General features: G+C 48.2%; 1 protein-coding gene across 1 annotated transcript; it reads left to right on the forward strand.

The window, feature by feature from the left end:
• The first annotated feature begins 14,639 nt into the window (after nt 1-14,639).
• Nucleotides 14,640-21,438, forward strand: POLR3D (RNA polymerase III subunit D). The gene is made up of 9 exons (XM_060102504.1): nt 14,640-14,768; nt 14,995-15,164; nt 16,374-16,417; nt 17,030-17,181; nt 17,345-17,469; nt 17,680-17,848; nt 18,181-18,446; nt 18,852-19,004; nt 19,177-21,438. Exons 2-9 carry the CDS (start codon nt 15,000-15,002, stop codon nt 19,297-19,299), a joined length of 1,197 nt encoding a protein of 398 aa, XP_059958487.1. The 5' UTR covers nt 14,640-14,768; nt 14,995-14,999; the 3' UTR covers nt 19,300-21,438.
• The last annotated feature ends 976 nt before the right edge of the window (nt 21,439-22,414 follow it).

Genomic DNA, 22,414 nt, shown 5'->3' on the forward strand with positions numbered 1-22,414 from the left:
GGTACTATTATTATCCCCATTTTACAGATGAAGTAGCTGAGGGCGGTGGGGTGGGGGGGTGGTACTAAGAGGTCAAAGGTCACACAGCTGCAAAATGATTTGAACTCAGGTCTGTCTGATTCCAGGGCCCAAGCTCTTTATCATGAAGCTTAGGTTGTGTCCCCTTGTGTGTGTGTGTGTGTGTGTGTGTGTGACACATGTGGAGTGTGTGTGCACAGGTGCACGTGGTTTTACCGCTATTTATTTTTCCTCCTTCCATCCTTCCCTTTCAAGGAATTGCTTTTTCTCTCACCTCCCTCTCTCACTCCTTTGCTTCTACCCCTGGCTGCTGTTCCAGGTGTGAAAGGACCGCACCACCATTACTCCCAACTGTGCTTTAGCTAGGATGAGCTGACTCTGGCCTTGACTTTGGCCTGGCTCAGGGGAGCTCCGGAGAACAGGGTGGGGAGTGAGAGGAAGCGGGAGTGACTGTCTCTGGGACAAGAACGTGAATGTGGTTGGACTCTGTCCTGGGGCATGTGCTCGTTACCCCATCGAGCTCATGCCTGCCTCAAGCCCAGCCCAGCACACCTCAGATTTCTGGAGTGTCATCTCCTTTTCTCCCCCTCCCCTCTTCCTCACCCAGGCGCTAAGGGTGAGCGTACCTTGTGCCTTCGAAAGCAGGTACTTCCATTTATAGCTCCCAGAAGGTCCAACCCACACCTTCCTGTCAATTAAGCCTGCTCCGGGGACTGACACCTCTAAATTAACCCCTGGGCTGCCTGGGCGGCAGGCACAGGGCGAAGGATATGGGTGATGGCCCTCACCTGTCCCAGGATGTCACCTGAATCCTTGTTTCATCTTAGCTTCCCACCCTAAAGCGTGTGCCTGCCTGTTGTGAAGTTCAGCCAAATGCCAGTGGCTTCGCGTATGGGGAATCCTATGGTGAATAAGCACAGGGGTGCTACCAGGGCCACCCCGAAATCAAACAGAATGGGATCAGTGTCTAGAAACAACTGTATGATAATAAACCAGCTGGTAATTCCTGGGGACAGGTGTGGAGCAGGGGGGAGTTGCCATCCCTTGGGCTCCCAGTGAGGATCTCCCCCCGGGAGACACATGTGTGCCCCCCACATGCACCCACACACACACATGCACCCACGCACGCCAACACAGACACACAGCCACCCCAGAGGGCCTGAGCGGCCACCTCCCACCCACATGGGACGCAGTCTACACCTAGCCTGTGGGTGGACACCTATTCCTGTCCCTGTGCTCCTCTCCTCAGCGTCTTCCCAGAGGCAGGGGCAGCAGGGGCAGCCGTGTTTGGTGGCAGGGGTCTCCAGGACCTGGCTCCTCCTTTCTTCTCTCCAGTTCTAGGAGAGCTCAGGTCACTCCCCCATGCTAGCTTGGGGGGAGGCAGTGAGTGACACTGGGAGAACAATGAAGCCGAGTGGACCAAGGATGGGTGTGCACCCGGGTCTCCAAGCCCCCATGATGGAGAAGGGCAGGGTTTGAGGGACAGGCTGAAACAGCACCTGAGAAACACCCACGGTCCCATGTAATCCACCCCAAGACGAGCATTTACACACCCACACACAGGCAGGCACGCACGCACACAGATGCGCTGGGTATGCCCACCCACACCTGCCACACAGGGCTGCACACGCCTCCTCAGACATCCTCGTCCCACACACTCACCTACGCACTCGGGTACCCTCCGCCACCTTCCATGTTCTAAGAATGTCCCACAGTTGTCCCTCCACAAGCTGCCACCTCCACACAGACCCACGCACGTTCACGTCCACAGGCTCTCACACACACACGTAGGCACACACGCCTTCCCACAAGCCATATTTGGGGAAGAAAGGAGGCCACAGGCACCAACATGCATGCGTGCCGCCTCCACCGAGGCACGCCACCCCTCCGCCTGCTTGCACACACATGTGCATTCGCACACACGTCAACCTCTGCCCATATTCTGGTGTCCTCTCTTACGGCTTCTCCAGGCTCAAAGCCACAGACTTTGAAAACGTGTTTGTCTCCGCCAGGCTCCGCCAGCCCTGATCCTTCACATGCCAACAGGTTTGCGCACCTACGCACGCAGGCCTGCCCACGGACAGAGGCTTCTGCCCGCTCTCCCCACCTCCATCCCCCTTCTGCTCTGGAGTTGCGCCTCCCCACGTAGAAACCCTCTGGTCGCATGCAGTCAGCCCCCCAACAAAATGCACTCCCACACGCGTGACAAGTGAGATGTCCACCCCATAAATAAACTGCCTCACACCAACCCCCGCCCACACAGCCCCCAGGCTGCTCAGATAACTGATCCCCCCCATGGACCTCACATGTACATGTATGTTCCCAGACCCGCCACACGTGAGCATAAGTGCAGGCAGACAGAACTATGTACGCAAGCAAGCCTCCACTTCCCCGGCAAGCAGGCACTCGTGCTGAACACACCGATACCCCCGGCCCATGCCCATTCAGAACAGCCACCACACGCCAGAGGGGACGCATCCCCCCACCCCGCTGTCCCCGTTGGCATCGCTCACTGCAGCAGAATGGTCACAGGCTGACTGTGGTGCCCCAGGGACTGGATCCAGCTGTGAACCCCTTTGCCAAGGGCCTGGGGGAAAGGGGACAAGGTCGTCAGCCCCGGCTATCCAGGTGGGCACCTCGGGCAGTGGCAGGACCCTGGCGCCCCCAGCTCCTAGTCCCTGGCCACCTGAGTCCCTCTCGGGATTGACAGCAGGATCGATCCTCTGGGGAGGAAGGACACTCACCTGGCTCCACTGGGCTCTGCAGAGGAAGATCTGGAAGGGAGGCGGGGGAGAGACCTCTGCGTGGACAGTCTCCCCAGGCTGAGGGGCAGCGGCCGGACGCCTGGGTCAAAGGCAGCAGCGCTCTCTCGCTCCCCTGGCTCCTCTCTCAGCTGCCAAGGAGGCTTCTTCCATGCCCCGCAGGCAGCTCCTTCCTAGCTCTGCAGCACAACGCTGCTGCCCCCCGAGAGGCGATGTTCCCAGCCGAGCGCCAGGAGAGAAACAAGAGCGAAATCAAAGCGGCGGCGTGGAGGAGAGAGAGGCAGAGAAGGCGAGAAAGAACGAAAGAGCCAGACCGAATCTGGCTCCACCAATGGGATCAGTGGCTGCCCAGCGTCAGGTGACAATAAGCAAGCTTGGTCCCTGCTCGCCTGGGCTGGTGGGAGGGGGAAAGGGCAGAGGGTCTCCCAGGGAGCTACACTGATGTCCTTGGAGACAGTGGCAGTGCTCACCTTTCCCCCATTCTTCCAGGACAAGCTGCCCTCAGAAGAAGTCCCTCCAGCACACCCCTGCTTGGAAATCTCTCACTTGAAGGCAGCCCCTAAACTTCAGGCTGCTGGGAGAGGGGTGGGGCTTCGCCTAAGGGCTCAGGAGCTCCAAAGCAAGGATTCTGATTGGCAGATAGGGAGGGGGGCTGTGAAGGGGAAGGGTTCACATGGGGTATGTGAGCTGCAGGCGGGCAGGAGGGGGGTTCTGTCTACAGTCTGGATTCTCTCCTCAGGGCCTTTGGCTGATCTGTGGCTCCATTTTCTTACCAACTCGGTCAAGAGATATCAGACCTGCAGCTCCAGGGCCCCCTGATCATCAAGGGAGAATGTCTGGCTACTTAAGTTCCCCAGGGGGGATAAAAAAAAACAAGAGAAAGAAGTTGTGGGGCAGTGAAAGAAGAGCAGAGGCAAGAAAGTGGGGGTGGGAGGGACACACGGAGCTTGGAGTGTTCTCAGCCCAGCCAACCACCTGGGCTCGGAGAAGCCAAGCCCTGAATACCTTGACCAGAGGGATTCCTATCTGCTGTCTTAACAACAGGAAGCTTTTCTGCCACCCGAAATGAGGACCCTGAGGATGCCACCATGAATAACACTCAAGGAAATCTGAGTCAAGCAAACAACAGTGACAAGGAGTATGTACAGTGTGGAAAAGCACAGACTCTGCAGTCAGACAGATACGGTCAAAATTCTTGCTCTGTCATTTTCTAGCTGGGTGACCTTGGACAAGTTACGCAACCTCTCAGAGCTTCAGTTTCTCCATCTATCAAGTGGGATAATAACACAGGTTTGTTGTCATCACTGAATGAGAAATCACACCATACATCTCAAAGCTCTGGCTGATCTACCAGATGTGCCCAGTCATGCATCAGAGCTGTTATCATCGCCATCATTATGGACCGTGCCTGCCTGCAAAGAGCCCTCTGTCTTTTAGGGGAGAAAAGATGGGCATTTAGAGACCCAGTTAGAGAACAAGGCGTATACAGCTAAATTGAGGGTACAGATATGGATGCACAAAAGGAGTGAGGACCAGCTCCAGAGAGCAGGGGGAGCACAGCCAAGAGGAGAAGGCGGAAGCAGCAGCGTGGTGGAAGGTGGGGAGGTCTTGGTGCAGACACAGCAGACACAGCAGGCAGGCCCTGGGTGAGGGCCTCAGAGAGCCGTAGGAGGCCTGAGCTGAGTGTAGGGACACTCCCTGAGAGGGACTCAGAGGCTGCAGACATCGGCAGCAAAGGTTAGAGGAGGTGACAGTGGACAGAAAGTGAACAGTTCACAGAAAGCAAAGACAGCAGAAGCCAATCCTACCCTAAATGGGCACGGAGAACCCGGGCAAGTTTGGTCAGATCCTGAACCTCACAATGAGGTGTGGGGTGTTACACCGTGGCAGGGTTAAGCCCTCCCTTGGCCAAACATGAGTAGGTCCCGCTCCTCACACACCTACACTGAGAAGTTGAAACTCCCAAGAGATGCACCGTGTCATCTCATGGTCATGGCCAGCATCAGACATCTGGACCAACACCTGGCCCTACAACCCACCTGAGGACAGCAACTCGGTTTCCCCATCTGTAAAGGAAGACTAGTCTCAGCACACCCCCGCCTCCCACCTTCACAGGATGGCACACAGAGACCGCATGAGATCATGTGTCCCAAGCAGAGAACAGTCGCTATCTGAATGCACTTTCGTGGAGCTGGGCGCTAGTGTCAAGGGAAGACACAAACCCTCTCAGAGCTCCTGCCTCCTCTTGCCTCAGAGGACTTCTCTGCAGATCACATGAGAAAACACATGGTAAGAAGAAAGCACGATAAGCCAAATATAACTCCGGATGAAACCAAACAACTGCCAAGATGCACTTTGGCTGCATTTTTTTAAAAATAACTTTTTATTACACAAGCCATACATGATCATTGTAGAAAGACGAGAAGAATTAATTCTAAAATTTGAGAGAATTAAAATTGCTGGTTCCCTCACCATTCAGAAATAGGTGTATATGATATATACTTTATTAGCAAAAATAGAAAGTATAAATACTGTTTTATAACTTGCTTCTTTCACTTACCAATACGTTTTCTGTTCATTACATAGTCTTTCTACAGTTGTTTTTTTGGGTTTTTTTTGGCCACACCGCTCTTAGTTCCCTGACCAGGGATTGAACCTGGGCCTACGGTAGTGAAAGCACCAAGTCCTAACCACTGGACCACCATGGAATTCCCTACAGTATTGTTTTAAACTTAAATATGTTCTATTTCTTTGGAGCCAATTCCCATCTCCTCTGATTAACTTAGTTTACATTTTCTCCATTCTAAACAATACTGCAAGGGACATTCTTGCAGCAAAATCTCTTCCCACGCTTTAATTATTTTTTCCAGTAAAATATTAAGAGGTATAATAAATATAAACGGACCTTACTTGGATACTGATTATATTAAGAGGTATAATAAATATAAAGGGACCTTATTTGGATACTGATTTCACAGCAGTTAAAATTTGAATACTAACTGGATCTTTGATAATATTTAGGAATTATTAGTTCTGATAATGTTTTAGGGTTATTCTTTTAAGAGAATATCCTTCAGCGATACACATTCTAATATTTATGGATGAATAACATCATATCTGTGAGTTGTTTCAAGATAATCTCGGGGGGACATGGGGTGTGTATATGAAAGATCAGCATGGGTGGATAATTATTGAAGCCGGGCACTTTGAGATTCAATAAGCTATTGTCTCCACTTTTGTCCATGCTTGGAAGTTTCCATGTTAAATATTATATCTAAGCTATGATTACAGTTATAACAAAAGCGTCTATTAAGCACCAAGACACAGTGCTAGGCAGGCGATTCTCACAAGGACCTTGAGGGGTGGATCTATCAACCCCATTTTCAAAGGGAAATGAGACTCGATCCATAAGAAGTCAAGCTAGAGTCAAATCACGTCTGAGTACAAAGGCTGGGTTCTTCGTGGTAGAAGGGCACAGAGCAAATATAGAGTCTGAGGTAACAGAGAATGAGTCTGTAAGTGAAAAAAATCTAGTCTTAACATTGCTCATGCACTTTTTAGACTCAAAATGTTTACGTCTGTTTCCCCATGGTTGAACTACGTGTGGAGATCTCAGGGGCCAATGAATGCAGACACATCCAGACAGCCCATAAAAACCACCTTGTTCATTTACAAGTGTCGACAATGACAGGAGTGGGCAGTGACTGTTTATGAGAACTGTGTGGATTTCTCAGTGTTTATTTTCTTTACCTGTTCAAAATTATGTTTAGACCTCCTACAACCCTCACCAGTCACCTATTTCGAATTTACTAAAGAACATTAATTCTAAAATCTGGACACATTCCTGAGTATTCATTCAACTAAAGAATATAATACGTTTTTTTAGCTTTTTTAAACTTAAATATGTAACAACTTTAAGACATGGAAAAATACCGAATTATATTTAAGGACTCTGAAAAGCTATTAGAAGAGACACTAATGAAACGCTGGAGGGGCAGAAGAAATTTCAAGGGAAGAAGATCAAGAACAATGAAGAAAGAATCACAAGTGAAATGAGAAAGGGAAGGACTAATCAGATAGAAGGAAGATACTGGAATAGTCACTAAACTATACCTGAAGTGAAACAGCATAGCGTAGGAACTATGGAATACCCCTGGGCACAGCATGGCAAGATACCTGGGACAACACATACTGAATACGTGAACTCCTGCCAGGCTGGAAAGGCTTCCCTCCACACTCTATTTAGAGAGTTGCATAGGAAAGAACCTATAGAGAAGACATAGGAAAACGCAAGGCAAAGATGGCTTTTACATCAATGGTGCCAAAGTTAAATTACAGATACAATCCACCTGGAAACAATCCGCCCTTATTTTTCTTTTTTTTTTTTCAAGATTTTTTTTTTTTTTGGATGTGGACCATTTTTAAAGTCTTTATTGAATTTGTTACAATATTGCTTCTGCTTTATGTTTTGGTTTTTTGACCGCAAGGCATGTGGTTTCTTACCTCCCCGACCAGGGATTGAACCTGCACCCCCGGCATTGGAAAGCGAAGACTTTTTTTTTTTTTTGGCAGTACGCGGGCCTCTCACTGTTGTGGCCTCTCCCGTTGCGGAGCACAGGTTCCGGACGCGCAGCCTCAGTGGCCATGGCTCATGGGCCCACCCGCTCCACGGCATGTGGGATCTTCCCGGACCGGGGCACGAACCCGTGTCCCCTGCATTGGCAGGCCGACTCTCAACCACTAAGCCACCAGGGAAACCCCTGGAAGGAGAAGTCTTAACCACTGGACTGCCAGGGAGGTCCCAACCCTTGTTTCTCTAATGCACATCCAGATGGGCTACTTGGTCTCACCACAAACTGGAATCCATTCATTCATTCAACAAAAATGTAGTGGGTGCTTCACTGCGTATCAGGTGATGTTTTAGGCAATGAGAATATGTAGTGGGAGGAGGGGAAAAAAAATCCCTGCTCTTAGGGATTTACTTTCTGGTAAGGGGAAGACAGACGGTAAACAAATTCTCTATTAAGTGGTGATAAGTGCTATGGAGAAAAATAAGTCAGTACATAGGGATAGGGAATGTCATGGGGGAATGGGAAGTTACAGTTTTAAACAGGGCCATCAGAGAAGGCCTGAAAAAGGTGACTTTGGGCTAAAAAGCCTGAAGGGAGGGAAGGAGCCATACAGAATTATGTGGGGGAAGAGCATTCCCATTAGCAAGAGCGGAGGTCCTGAAGCACAGGCCCTGAAGCGGGAACATGCCAAGTTGTTCCAGATACAGCAAGGGAACCAGTGCAGCGAAAGAAGAGGGAGCAAGCAGAGGGTGGTAGGAGTTGAGGACAGGGAGGTGGTAGGTGGAGGGACAGATTATGCAGGGCTGTGTAGGCCGGTCTAAAACCTCTGGTTTGTACTGCGAAATGGGAAGCCACTGGGCAGTTTAGAGCAGAGACTGACCTGATGTGAAATATGTTAATTATGCTCTGTTGAGACGTGGCTGAGGGCGTCCAGGTGGAAACAGGGATGCCTGTTAGGAGGCTATTACAAACATCACAGCCTCCTCATTAGAGGTGGCCTGGACCAAGGCGGGATGTCAGGGAAGGTGGTGAGAGGTGGTATATATCTGGAAGAGCCGATGTGTTAGAGGTATCGCATGAGAAAAAGAGAAGAGTCAAGAATAACTCCAAGATTTTGGACTTGAACTCCTAGGAGGGACGGAGTTGCCATGTACTGAGATTGGGGACACCCTGGAGTAGTTTGAGGAGGAAGATCAAGAGTTTGGATGTGGGGCTTCCCTGGTGGCGTAGTGGTTGAGGGTCCGCCTGCCGATGCAGGGGACACGGGTTCGTGCCCCGGTCCGGGAAGATCCCACATGCCGCGGAGCGGCTGGGCCCGTGAGCCATGGCCGCTGGGCCTGCGCGTCCGGAGCCTGTGCTCCGCAACGGGAGAGGCCACAACAGTGAGAGGCCCGCGTACCGCAAAAAAAAAAAAAAAAAAAGAGTTTGGATGTGGATATAGGTTGGAGATGCGTGGCAGACATCCAAGTGGAGGTGTGGGATAGGCAGAGATACATATCTGGAGTTCAGAGAGGTCCAGATTGAGGTAAGCATTGAGGAGTTGTGAGCATACAGCACAGAGTTCAAAGCTGAGAAACTGGACAATTGCAAAGGGAGCAAATATAGAGACAAAAGGGAAGAGTTCTGAGAACTGAATCCTACAGCTCTCCGGTGTTTCGAGGTCAAGATGAGCAGGCAGCAGCAAATAAACGGCTGCAAAATGATGTAAACGAATTAGGATAAATTATTCATCGAGAACATGGAATAGCTCGAACTTGGATAACATTTTCAGACCACATATTCCTTTTATTCTACTGATGTGTATTCAGAAGTGTTCTTTATTCATTTAGCATTTCCAATGCCATCAAGAATCCGCAGGGGGCTTCCCTGGTGGCGCAGTGGTTGAGAATCTGCCTGCCAATGCAGGCCACACGGGTTCGAGCCCTGGTCTGGGAAGATCCCACATGCCGCAGAGCAACTAGACCCGTGAGCCACAACTACTGAGTCTGCGCGTCTGGAGCTTGTGCTCTGCAACAAGAGAGGCCGCGACACTGAGACCCGCGCACCGCGATGAAGAGTGGCCCCCTCTCCCCGCAACTAGAGAAAGCCCTCGCACAGAAACGGAGACCCAACACAGCCAAACGTAAAATAAATAAATAAATAAAATTAAAAAAAAAATAATAATAAGGTTGCCTACTAAATTATTAAAAAAAAAAAAAAAAGAATCCACAGGAACAGGCTTTCGACATAATCAGTCTATACCTTCTAAAATCTGCATTTAGACTCCAAAAAACTGTTCTTAAAGACTTTGATTATTAGTTTCATTAAGTTATCAGACAAAAATGAGATTATTGTCTTTACTATGAAATGTGTAAAAATAAAATGCAATGTTATTAATCACAAATTAAGGTCTGCTAGAATCACAGATATGATTGCCCATGGTTTGGCTAGTAATGATTTACAACTTTCTTTTGAGGGTAGATAAGAGAATGAACACTCGTCCAGAGAAAATGAAGAGGGAGGTGCTGGAGCAAATAAGGAAAGCAGGATGGTGCCTAAAGTATATCAGCCTGATTAGAGGGAAAATTGGCGAGTACTCTTAATGGGAAATTATAATAATTGCTGTTAGGAAGTAAACCCCAAAATGTAAAAGGTAGAAGGCTTAAGTATTCTTTCCTCTTGTCCTTTCGGCCTGAAAAGTGCTGCGGAAATCCAAGAGGCAGTGCAGTAAGGAAACTGGTTAAGTAAAGTATGATGCAAGACAACAATTTGGAATAATATTCAGCCATTAAAAACCATAATTTAGGGCTTCCCTGGTGGCACAGTGGTTAAGAATCAGCCTGCCAATGCAGGGGACATGGGTTCGAGCCCTGGTCCAGTAAGATCCCACGTGCCGCGGAGCAACTAAGCCTGTGCGCTACAACTACTGAGCCTGTGCTCTAGAGCCTGGGAACCACAACTACTGAAGCCTGCATGCCTAGAGCCCATGCTCCGCAACAAGAGAAGACACCGCAATGAGAAGCCTGCGTGCCTCAACGAAGAGTAACCTCCACTTGCAATTAGAGAAAGCCTGCACACAGCAACAAAGACCCAACACAGCCAAAAATAAATAAATTTTAAAAACCATAATTTAGAGTATTTAATAACTCAGAAATGTTTATAGTATATTATGAGAAAAAAGCAGATTATAGAACCATATATAAAATGTTTCCATTTTTAATTTTGATATAATTTTTAAAGGTTTCTTTCCATTTCCAATTATTACAAAATATTGGCTACTTTCCCCGTGCTGTACAATACATCCTTGAGCCTATCTTACACCCAATAGTTTGTACCTCCCACTGCCACACCCCTATACTGTCCCTCCCCCACCCCCACTGGTAACCACTAGTTTGTTCTTTATATATGTGAATCTGCTCCTTTTTTGTTATATTCACTAGCTTGTTGTATTTTTTAGATTCTACATATAAGTGATACCACACAGTATTTGTCTTTCTCTGTCTGACTTACTTCACTTAGCACAATGCCCTCCAAGTCCACCCATGTAGCTGCAAATGGCAAATTTTCGTTCTTCTTTATGGCTGAGTAGTATTCCATTGTGTATATATATCACATCTTCTTTATCCATTCATCTCTTTTTTTTTAATTTTATTTTTTTTAATTTTTTGCCTTATAACAAATTTAATCAGTTATACATATACATATGTTTCCATATCCCCTCCCTTTTGCGTCTCCCTCCCACCCTCCCTATCCCACCCCTCCAGGCGGTCACAAAGCACCGAGCTGATCTCCCTGTGCTATGAGGCTGCTTCCCACTAGCTATCTACCTTACGTTTGGTAGTGTATATATGTCCATGCCGCTCTTTCACTTTGTCACAGCTTACCCTTCCCCCTCCCCACATCCTCAAGTCCATTCTCTAGTAGGTCTGTGTCTTTATTCCTGTCTTACCCCTATGTTCTTCATGACATTTTTTTTTCTTAAATTCCATATATATGTGTTAGCATACAGTATTTGTCTTTCTCTTTCTGACTTACTTCACTCTGTATGACAGACTCTAGGTCTATCCACCTCATTACAAATAGCTCAATTTCATTTCTTTTTATGGCTGGTAATATTCCATTGTATATATGTGCCACATCTTCTTTATCCATTCATCCGATGATGGACACTTAGGTTGTTTCCTTGTCTTGGCAATTGTAAATAATGCTGCTATGAACATTGGGGTGCACCTATCTTTTCAATTAGTGTTTTTTTTTTCAGATATATACCCAGGAGTGGAATTGCTGGGTCATCTGGTAGTTCTATTTTTAGTTTTTTAAGAAACCTCCATACTGTTTTCCACAGTGGCTGTGACAATTTACATTCCCAAGAAGAGTGTACAAAGGTTCCCTTTTCTCCACATCCTCGCCAACATTTGTTATTTGTATACTTTGATAATAGCCATTCTGACAGGTGTGAGGTGATATCTCATTGTGGTTTTGATTTGCATCTTTCATAATTAGTAGTTTTGAGCATCTTTTCATGTGCCTGTTGGCCATCTGCATTTCTTCTTTGGAAAAATGTCTCTTCAGTTCTTCTGTCCATTTTTTAATCGGGTTGTTTGCTTTTTTTGATGTTGAGTTGTTATACTTCATTTATAGTTATTATACTCCATTTACAGTTATTATAAAATATTGGCTGTATTCCCATTGTTGTACAAGATATCCTTGTGGCTTATTTTACACCTAATAGTTTGTACCTACTGTTGTACCCCTACTCCCAGATTGACCATTCCCCACTTCCCTCTTCCCACTGGTAACCACTAGTTTGTTCTCTATATATGTGAATCTTCTTCTTTTTTGTGACATTCACTAGTTTGTTGTGTTTTTTAGATTCCACATATAAGTGATATCATACGGTTTTTATCTTTCTCTGTTTTACTTATTTCATTTAGCAATAATGCCCTCCAAGTCCGTGCATGTTGCTGCAAATGGCAAATTTTCATTCTTTTTTATGGATGAGTAGTATTCCATTATGTGTATGTGTGTGTGTGTGTCTCTCTCTCTCTTTCTCTATACATGTATATGGATGCTTTTTAAAAATTTCCAAATTTTCTACAATGAATAAGTATCTTTGTAAAAAACAAAATAAAACAAAAACCTAGGAGCTGCTAGAAAGCTGCTGGACCTCAAAGCCCAGAGAATGAAATCAAAGCAGTTTTATCTAGTGCCCCAGTCCGAAGCTAAGAGCTGCTATGCATAGCTCTGTAAGGGACAGGAAGAGTTTTCCTTTGTTTAGGTTTAGTTATATAAAACCAATATGGAGAAAAGAAGTTGAAAAAAGTCTGGTTTAGAAACCAACACAACAAAATATTAATATATTATTAAATTGACAAAAATTTAAGAGCCAATACTCCGAACAATGTGGCAAAATGTTATACATATTCTTATATATGACATACACTTATGTATACATTTTCTTACTGGTGATGCATATCAACACAACCCTTTTTGAAAGCAATTCAGCAAAATGGATGAACAACCATAAAATGTGCATGTTCAAAATGGTACAAGCCACTGTGGAAACAGTTTGGCAGTTTCTGATAAAATTAAGCATACAACTATCATTCAACCCAACAATTGCACTTGTGGGCATTTATCCCAGAGAAAGAAAAACTTACACAAAAACCTGTACATGTGTGTTCATAGGAGCTTTATTTGTGATAGCCCCAAACTGAAAACAACCCAGATGTTCTTCAAAGGATGAATAGTTAAACAAACCATGGATATTCAGCAATAAAAAGGAATGCACTAGTTATACGTGCATGATACATGCAACAACTTGGATAATCTCCAGGGAAGTATGCTGAGTGAACAAAGCAATCCCAAGAAGTCACATATTGAATTATTCCATCTTTGAATGATTTCCACTCTGGAAATAACAAAAGTATAAGATAGAGAACAGATTAGCAGCTGCCAGGGATGTGTGGGAGGGAGGGAAGTGTGGCTGTAAAAGGGCACTAGAGGATCCTTGTCGTAATGGAAATGTCTTGTATTTTGCCTATCAATGTAGATATTATGGTTGTGATAGTGTACTATAGTTTTACAATATGATACTATTGGGGAACCTGAGTAAAAGGTACTTGGGATCTCCGCATTATTTCTTACAACTGCACGCGTATCTACTATTATCTCAAAATAAAAAATTTTTACTTAAAAAAATAAAGTACGTCTTCTTTTGGCCAGTTATCAGAAGTCTGGAAATTTGCTCTAGGAATATAATCCAGAAGAAGAAAAAACTTTAAAGGCACCAGATGTTCACTACAGTAGTATTTACAATAGGGAAAAGAAACAATTTAAGTGTCCAAACAGGAACACAGACAAATCATGGCATAGCCACCCAAGAATTACACAGTCGTTTGATGCATCAACAAAGCAACGTTATTTGAAAAGGGAGGATTCAAAATTGTGGTACAATATGAAATCTCTGTGAGGGGGATTGTAATATATTACAGAAGTTTTAATAGTTATACTATGTGAAATTCTAACAAATGTTTCCCTTCCCTCAAGGTATCTGTAAAGTTACATGGTTTTTACATGGTTTGGGGGTGGAGGGAACGACAGTAAAGGACATTTTTTTTATGTTAAATTACAAATGTCAGAGTCACGATAAAAGTTCTTTAAATCTGTCCCTCAGAACCAACAGAACAAACTTCGTTTTTCAGGTTCCAGGGTGGGAACAAGAGTGCATACAAGGTCCCACAGTCACGAGCCCAGGGCAGGTGCCATTAGGCACCCGATTCATCCGCTGCAGCTGCTCCAGCGCTATGCCCACAGCCCAACCCCAGGATCCCACCAGGAGTCCGGGGAAGGGACCCCCGAACAAGGGCGAGGATGCAGCCCGGAGGTGCAGTGACCACTCCAAGGTCACCAGCGAGCTGGCAGTCGAGGCTCGGCTCGGCCCGGCCCGGCCCAGCCCAGAGCTCCCTGACTCTGAGTCGGGGTCTCGCTCTCTTCCCCGCGCGTCCCCCGCCCCAACCCAAGCTTCGACCCCAAGGCCCCGCAGCGGCGAACTCCCACGTTGCGTCCAGGCGGCCACCCGGCCCCCAGACCCTGAGCTGGCGCCCCCACCTCACGCCGCCGGCCAAGACCCCCCGAGCGCTGCAGCGTGGCGTGACCTAGACCATCCCCCGCTTCCTTTTTCGCCCTCTCAACCCAGCTTTTCCCGACTCCGGGAAGAACCGGGAAGAGAAGGCGGAGGGGAGCTAGGCGCCGCCGGATAAATACTGTGGCTCGGCCCCGCCCATCGACCTCACTTCCGCCCCGCGACAAGATGGTGGTGCCCGCGCCGTGCCACGCAGACTTCCGCCCGGCGCCGAGACCCGGGGCCCACCGCGGGTCGCCTCGGAGGTGAAGTCGGGACGTGCGTGGTGCGGAGCTGCAGCCTGGGTGCGCTGGGGTGCGTCTTGCCTCGTGCCTGGTCGGGAGCATGGGGAGACGGCGAGCCAAGGGGTCTGGCCGCGGTGGTCCGGGGAGTCTCGCCACGTGGGAGGGGGAGGAGCTGAGACGCTGCGGGAGGGACGCGCTGATGGGGGGCGGGAGGCCACGTGGGTGGGGTTCCGCCCAGGGTCCGCATGTCTTCCCCCACGAGTGACTTCGTTACCCCTTTCCTCCTTCTCTCCCAGGCACCATGTCAGAAGGAGACGCCGCGGGCGAGCCCAGTGCTCCAGGAGGGCCCCGACCCCTCCTTTCTGGGGCTCGGGGGCTTATCGGACGGAGGCCGGCGCCTTCCCTCACCCCGGGCCGCCTTCCCTCCATCCGTTCCAGGGATCTCACCCTCGGGGGAGTCAAGAAGGTACCCGACGGCACCTTTCTAAAGAAACCCAAACTACCCTGAATTCCAGGCACCTGGGGGTTCGACTGATGTTCCTGTAGGGCCTAGCGTGGTGTTGGGCCTCACGAATCTTGTCCTCAGACTTAGGCCTACAATTTCTGGGGAGCCTACCCTACGTTCAAATCAAGATACTGGGTACAAAATGTTGACATGGCTCTCAGAGATGACTGAAGAGCAGAGAATCCTAATTAGCTCAGAAGCAACTTGAGCAGTGTTTATTTCGTTTTTGTGTGTGTCTTGGATACCTTTAACAAACCCATGAAAGCCACGCAGACATAAACTTTGCCTTCAGTTTAAGATAGTTCTGAATTTGACCCGGATCCCAGTGTGCAAACTTCTGATCCAAAGTATTATGATTCTTAGACATGGTATCAGAGGCTCTGAGTCCTTTCCTATTATGTTTATGACTGTAGATGTAAAGGGTAGCCCTTAAAGAAGATGGGGAGGATGACAGCATAAAGCAGCCAGGTTTTTTTTTGTTTGTTTTTTTTGCGGTACGCGGGCCTCTCACTGCTGTGGCCTCTCCCGTTGCGGAGCACAGGCTCCAGACGCGCAGGCTCAGCGGCCATGGCTCACGGGCCCAGCCGCTCCGCGGCACGTGGGATCTTCCCGGACCGGGGCACGAACCCGTGTCCCCTGCGTCGGCAGGCGGACTCTCAACCACTGCGCCACCAGGGAAGCCCAAAGCAGCCAGTTTTTGAAGACCAAAGTTTACCTTTGGAAATTCTGGTGGCAGTCTAACCCGATCCTCTGTTCGTGAGTGCAGGCAGATCTCTCCTCCCTACTTGAGCCTTGCTGCTAGAGCTCTTTCCCTCTGGTACTGTCTGGTCTCTATAGCAGTTTGAAGACAAGGGGTGAGGTTAGGTAAATTGCTTTACTATTAGAAGTCCTGAGGGCTCTCCTTTCAGGGGGCAGAAGCTGAGGCTGCTATTTAAATGTTTTTTGATGTCCCTTTTCCTCTATGTGTAACTCCACTGTCACCATGACATGACATTCCTCCTTTTCAAACACATGTCCCTTTCTGTAAATCTTTGACAACAGTGTGGAATGTGCAGAAGAGAGCCATGTTGGTGTTTGTCCACAGAAGATGCCCCTTTGGAAGTTTTTATTTTCCCCTGTACTTTGGGATCAGAATTTACCAAATCAGTGACTCCTGTATTTTACTTTCAGAAAACCTTCACCCCAAATATCATCAGTCGGAAGGTCAAGGAAGAGTAAGTAGCTAGGCCTTCTGAATACTTGCCCCTTATTTTCTTGTTCTGAATTTGGGCCTTTGGGGAAATAACTAAGTATGTGGCTCAGAAATTAAAATTTGTAGATTTAATTCTTTTCAGTAGTGATTTTCAACCCTGGCTCCCAGGTGATTCTAGTGTGCAAGCTTTAAAAAAAATACAGATGCCTGGGAGTCCATCCCTAAAATAGTGGTTTAACTTGTTTGCAATGAAACAGAGTGATTATCTTTTATAGCCAGAGTTGAGAGCCAGTGGTTTGGGCAAAGATGTATCAGGTTTTCCCTTAAGTTCTTTTGCAACGCAGCTTCCCTACTTTCAGTCAATACCAAAACATCCACATTTTGGGGCAGTCTCTAATTCAACTTTTGAGTTATAGTTCTAACATACACTCTCAAACAAAAAAGGTAAAGTACAGTAAACTGCAAGGACTCTGCTTCAGCAAGGAAGTGAAAAAGGTGCTGGACTTAAGATTGGGTGTCCTGCTTCTCATGATGTAGTTGCTGGCTCATGTGGAGCGGAGTGTGTGGGAGAGTAAGACCAGTTCTCGGAGGCCGGGGAAGGGAGTGGTTCCCCTTAATCCAGTGTCTTTTCCAGGCCCAAGGAAGAAGTAACTGTCAAGAAGGAGAAGCGTGATAGGGATAGAGACCGACAGCGAGAGGGCCATGGACGGGGCCGGGGGCGCCCAGAAGTGATCCAGTCCCACTCTATCTTTGAGCAGGGCCCCGCTGAAATGATGAAGAAAAAGGGTACAAAGCTGCCGGGGCTCCGGGAGGAAGGAATGGGTGGATTTCAGTTCCGACTGCTCAAGACAAGGGCAAGGGCGGTGGCATTCCCCTGCTCGCTCCCAGTTTAGTGTTCCTTGCTGTTGGCCCCTTCCTTACTCCTGGTGAACTGGATGGTTTCCCACAGGGAACTGGGATAAGACGGTGGATGTGTCGGACATGGGGCCCTCTCACATCATCAACATCAAAAAGGAGAAGAGGGAGACAGATGAAGAAACAAAACAGATTCTGCGTATGCTGGAGAAGGATGATGTAGGTATCAGCAGGCTGGGGGGATGGGGCTTCTTTGTGTGATGAAAAGCGCTTCAGGGGAACCAAGTCGGGGGAAGCGGAGCTCTCTGATGTCCCGGAAGCCTGGTGAGCGGCGGGCATCTTCGATTAGAAAAGGACTAAGGTGGACTGCACTCGCAAGTGTTTGCGTATGCTGGCCCCGCCATGTGACCCCTGACTTTTCTTTGGCAGTTCATCGATGACCCTGGGCTGAGGAATGACACTCGAAATATGCCTGTGCAGTTGCCGCTGGCTCACTCGGGCTGGCTTTTTAAGGAAGAGAATGAAGAACCAGATGTTAAACCTTGGCTGACTGGCCCCAAGGAAGAGGACATGGAGGTGGACGCGCCTGCTGTGAAAGGTACCCTGTGTCCATTAACATCTTGTCTCCTTTTCTCCAGCTGTCCCCCAAGAGTGAGTTTCCCAGACTGCTGCTGCTGAGCCGGTCCTCTCCCACCCCACAGGACCTGAGCACGCTCAGCGGGTTCGTGCTGACTGGGATCGGTGGGCCCAGCCTGCAATACTCCTTTTTAAATAAGTCACACAGCTCCTGGATCCCTCTTTCAAAGCAGAGTTTCCTCGCAGCTTCCTGGCTGAGTGACAGTGGAGCAGACCAGGCCGAAGGGATGGGTGCAGTGAGATGGCATAAGGGCTGGCCACTGATAGCCCTTCCAATTCTGTTATCTCGGGCAGTGAAAGAGGAGCCACGAGATGAGGAAGAGGAGGCCAGGACGAAAGCTTCCTCCAGAGCAGCCAGGAAGACCCCGGGCCTCCCGAAGGACGTATCTGTTGCAGAGCTGCTCAGGGAGCTGAGCCTCACGCAGGAGGAAGAGCTGCTGTTCCTGCAGCTGCCAGACTCACTCCCTGGCCAGCCGCCCACTCAGGACGTCAAGCCTATCAAGACGGAGGTGCAGAGCGAGGACGGACAGGTGGTGGTTATAAAGCAGGAGAAAGACCGGGTATGTTCACGATTGAGTTCTGTGAAGATGCAGGGGACCAGGAGGGGAAAGAGCCACCTGTAGGGGGAAGCAGAGGTGTGCCGCCCACGCTGAAATGCCAGAATAATATGCGTTTGTTCTTTCTGCCCGCGAGGGCCTTGGGGCTTCAATCCCAGTTGTATGTGTGTTTTTCACAATGAAATATTTTGAATGTGTACAAATCAGAGAACATAAACTCTCATATACCATCACCCAGCTTTATCAGTTACTGGTATTTTGTCCGTTTATTTATGTTTGCTGTGGTTTGGGTTTTGTTTTGTTTTTTGACCAGTGTCAGGCAGCCCCAGGAAAAGACTGTGTCTGGAGAGCTAAAGGATGGAGGGGACGGCTCCTAACCCAGTTTCCATCCCCTCATTGTCTTCACAGGAAGCCAGGCTGGCAGAGAATGCTTGTACCCTGGCTGACCTGACAGAGGGTCAGGTCGGCAAGCTGCTCATCCGCAAGTCGGGGAAAGTGCAGCTCCTCCTGGGCAAGGTGACTCTGGACGTGACGATGGGGACCACCTGCTCTTTCCTGCAGGTGAGAGCCTGCTGGGTCGGGATGGAGGCTCTTCAAGACACTGAGGAGTGTTGAGGACATGGTGCTGAATATGGAGGAAGGGTTCTTGGGATTATCACGTTGAAATCACAGGACTGAGCAAGTGATAGGCTATGCGGTTTTGGTTCTCATCTCTGTCTCTCTTCATTGGCAGGAGCTGGTGTCCGTGGGCCTTGGCGACAGTAGGACGGGTGACATGACAGTCCTGGGACACATAAAGCACAAACTTGTATGTTCTCCCAATTTTGAATCCCTGTTGGATCACAAACACCGGTAAAAAGAGCAGATGGAGGATGGTGGTGATTGTGTCCACGGCTGCTGCCTGCTCCAGACGTTTTGTTCTCAAATCTGTTCAGCCCAGAAGGCACCTGTTTAGCCCACCCACTCCAGCCATTGTCCCAGTTTTCCCCACATGGCTCCTTCCCGCAGCAGCTGTGAACGGCGTGATGACCTTCCCACAGCACGGAAACTGCACACCCTCGCTGCTGGGGGGCTTGTCTCTGCTATTTATTTTTATATTTATGGCTTACCTCTTCAACTGACTGCATCCTCCCCAGGTGGAGAGGGGGCACGGTCTGGGAAAGGACGGGCTCCTTCTCTTGGTGACGTCTTTGTTCTCAGGGTAGGAAGTGTAAGGACAGCTGCTCCCTCCTTCCTCCCAAGTGGCGGCACCAGAGAGAGAGCAGGGACTTCTCGAACCTGAGACTCAGCCCCAGCTCTGTCCATTACTAGTGTGTGATTGACAAACTACCTAACGTTTCTGAGCCTCATATTCCTCATCTGACAAAAATGAGGACGATACCTACCTCACAGGGTTGGCATGAGGATGCAGTGGAATACTGTCGATGAAAACTTGCACAAGGCCAGACATACACATTAGGCACTCAGTAAATGTTAGTTTAGTTTCCCTTCGACTCAATCTATTTTCAAACAAAAGAGAGATTCTGAGAATCTCAGATAAAGTGAATGGAGCTGCTTCATCCCACATTCTTACTCCGTGTCCTGTCCCCCCAGCCTGATGCTCTGAAGGTATGGGTTTGGGCCCTTCTATGCCCTTTTTTTCCTAAGCACTCTTAGGCAAGTTGCTTTTTGTTCATTGCTGCGAGGCCCTAGCTGTAGGTGCCATCAGAAGTGACAGAGTCAAGAGACTCACTCCTCCCAGTGCCCTGCAGATGTCTTCGGGTGACATGGTGGTCCCAGGACTCCCTCCACCCTCACTTCTGCAGTAAGTAGCTGTTACTCTTCCAGCAGCAGCAACTGGAAGCGTAGCTGCTTCCACTATTTCTCAGAAGAAACCTGTGACCACTCCTGGAGAATTATCACCACACCGAGTCAAATACTGCTGAAAAACAACCCTGGCTGAGATAGTAAGTAGAGATTTATTGAATAATGGCCTCACTTTGAATTTGAGAGGCCCACCTCTGTCTCCTGTCCTGGCATCAACTTGGATTCCACTGCCACTGGCCGCGCTGGCCTTGTAGTTCATTGGTCTGTGGTCTTGTTCCTTTCAGCAGCTCACCACACTCTTGACGCTTCCAGTGTGTGGTCCCTAAGGAGCAACTTCTCTTTCCTCGTCCCTTGGCTGCAGGGCAGGGTCGGGGAGGCACCCTGGAGGTTGGGGAAGGCCTCCTGTTGCAGTGTTCGTGGTCATTAGACACCGGCAACACAGCTCCCTTTGCTGTGAGCTTAGCAGACCACCTCTGGAACAGGTGTGAACCACACAGACTCCTCTTAACTTAGGTGGCCCAAGAGGTTTTGGAAGGATATGCCTTTCTTTAGTCTCGCCTTTTTTCTGTTCCTTGAGCCTGTTTTCTATTCATCACCACTGGGGCTTCTCCTCCACCGAGCCCCTCAAGCTGCCTAGCCAGCAGCTAGGAGGCAGGATTGACTGTGTAGTCCCCACATCGCCCCTTCTGTAGCTAAGAGCTCACGTGAGCTCTGTTGGATGGTGCTGTTCTGGTCTCTGTTCTCACTGTAGAGGACAGGTGAGCAGAAAGGGTCTTGGAGATGTGTGCCATGGAAGTCCTGTTTGGTCTAATGCTGAGCTTTGATGAACCAACTCCTTTTTTGTTCTCTGGGCTTCAGTGTTTACTGCTTCTCCTTTTCCACAGCTAATGCACTGCCACTGAGTCTCCACTGTAATCCTCTCTTTCTCTTGGTTACTTTGGTTCACAAACACTCTACTGCTTTTCCCGGCTAGCTCAAAGGCCCTGCTTCGTTAGATGTTTGGTGTTTTGCAGTCTTTAGTTCTTTGACTCCTCCACGGAAGCTTGAGGAAGAGTGTGTACCACTTTAACGTTCACCACTTTGCCATTTCAAGTATCTTGGGGATCGACCTGCATCAGAGTCCCCACGATCTGTCTCTACGTTCCTGATACACAGATTGAACATCGTCAATAAAAGTGTGGCAAAAAGACGAGGCAAGTCTGCTTCCTTGGCCAAGCCTCCAAAGCATACATTTCTACGAACAAATAAATGCAAATAACAGGAGTAAAAAGCCCAAAGCCAAATTCATGTATGAGTGCAAATGGATGCAAATTTATTACTACCTGCATCTGTGTGTATGCATTTTGTTAAGATGCCGAAAGCAAGCTGTAGGCTTGTTCATTTCTTAATTCCATGATTAAGTGACAGAGTGTGGGCCTTAGAGTCAGGGTGGGGTTTGAGTCTAACTCCACCAGTATAACGTTGGGGGAATTCATTTATCCTCCCTAAGCTCAGTTTTATTCATTTTCTATAAAAATGAGATAATAGTGGCTTTTTAATAGGGTTGCTTTTAAATTACAGTGGACATAAAGCATTTATTTCATGCCAGACAGGAAAGTGCTTCTGTCAGGACGTGATCAGCACAAGTAACAGAAAACTAGGCTGACAGTGACGTAAGCAATAAGAATGTTTAATTATCTCATGTAACGGGCAGTCTGGAGATAGATGGTTCCAGAGTTGGGTGGCAGCCAAAACATCAAGATTTTCTTGGATGCATTTGTTCTGCCGTCCTTGGTGTTACAAAGTGGCTGTAACAACTCAGCCTCACTTCTTCAAATGACAGTGTCCAGAGCCAAAGCAGGAAGCAAAGTAGACAGCAGTAAAGGAACTTTCTCCTCATTCTGCTCATATCAGGGAGGGATATCCTTCAGAGGCCCAAAGAGACTTGCCCCTATGTCTCTCTGATAGAGCGGACCACATAACCACCCTTAGATGGGCACTGGCAAAGAGGGATGGGTGGACCCGTTTGTCCCCTGGCACTGACGTCTTGTTGCCTTTGAGACAGGGTTTTATTAGCAGGGAAGAAACAGGAATGGCAGTTAGGTATAAACAGTCCATGATAGTTGCCACCATGATTTAAAAATACTGTCTATTGTACTAAACTCTATATCTAGGTAGAATTTTTT

Source organism: Mesoplodon densirostris, chromosome 6 (genome assembly GCF_025265405.1).
Source record: "Mesoplodon densirostris isolate mMesDen1 chromosome 6, mMesDen1 primary haplotype, whole genome shotgun sequence".
Lineage (NCBI taxonomy): Eukaryota > Metazoa > Chordata > Mammalia > Artiodactyla > Ziphiidae > Mesoplodon > Mesoplodon densirostris.

What these genes read in the sequence shown, in the direction of transcription:
- POLR3D (XM_060102504.1), top strand. Translation starts at nt 15,000, where the DNA reads ATGTCAGAAGGAGACGCCGCGGGCGAGCCCAGTGCTCCAGGAGGGCCC. An exon ending in CCCTCGGGGGAGTCAAGAAG is followed by an intron (nt 15,165 to 16,373) that starts GTACCCGACGGC and finishes TTTTACTTTCAG; the next exon opens with AAAACCTTCACCCCAAATAT. An exon ending in TAAAGCAGGAGAAAGACCGG is followed by an intron (nt 18,447 to 18,851) that starts GTATGTTCACGA and finishes TTGTCTTCACAG; the next exon opens with GAAGCCAGGCTGGCAGAGAA.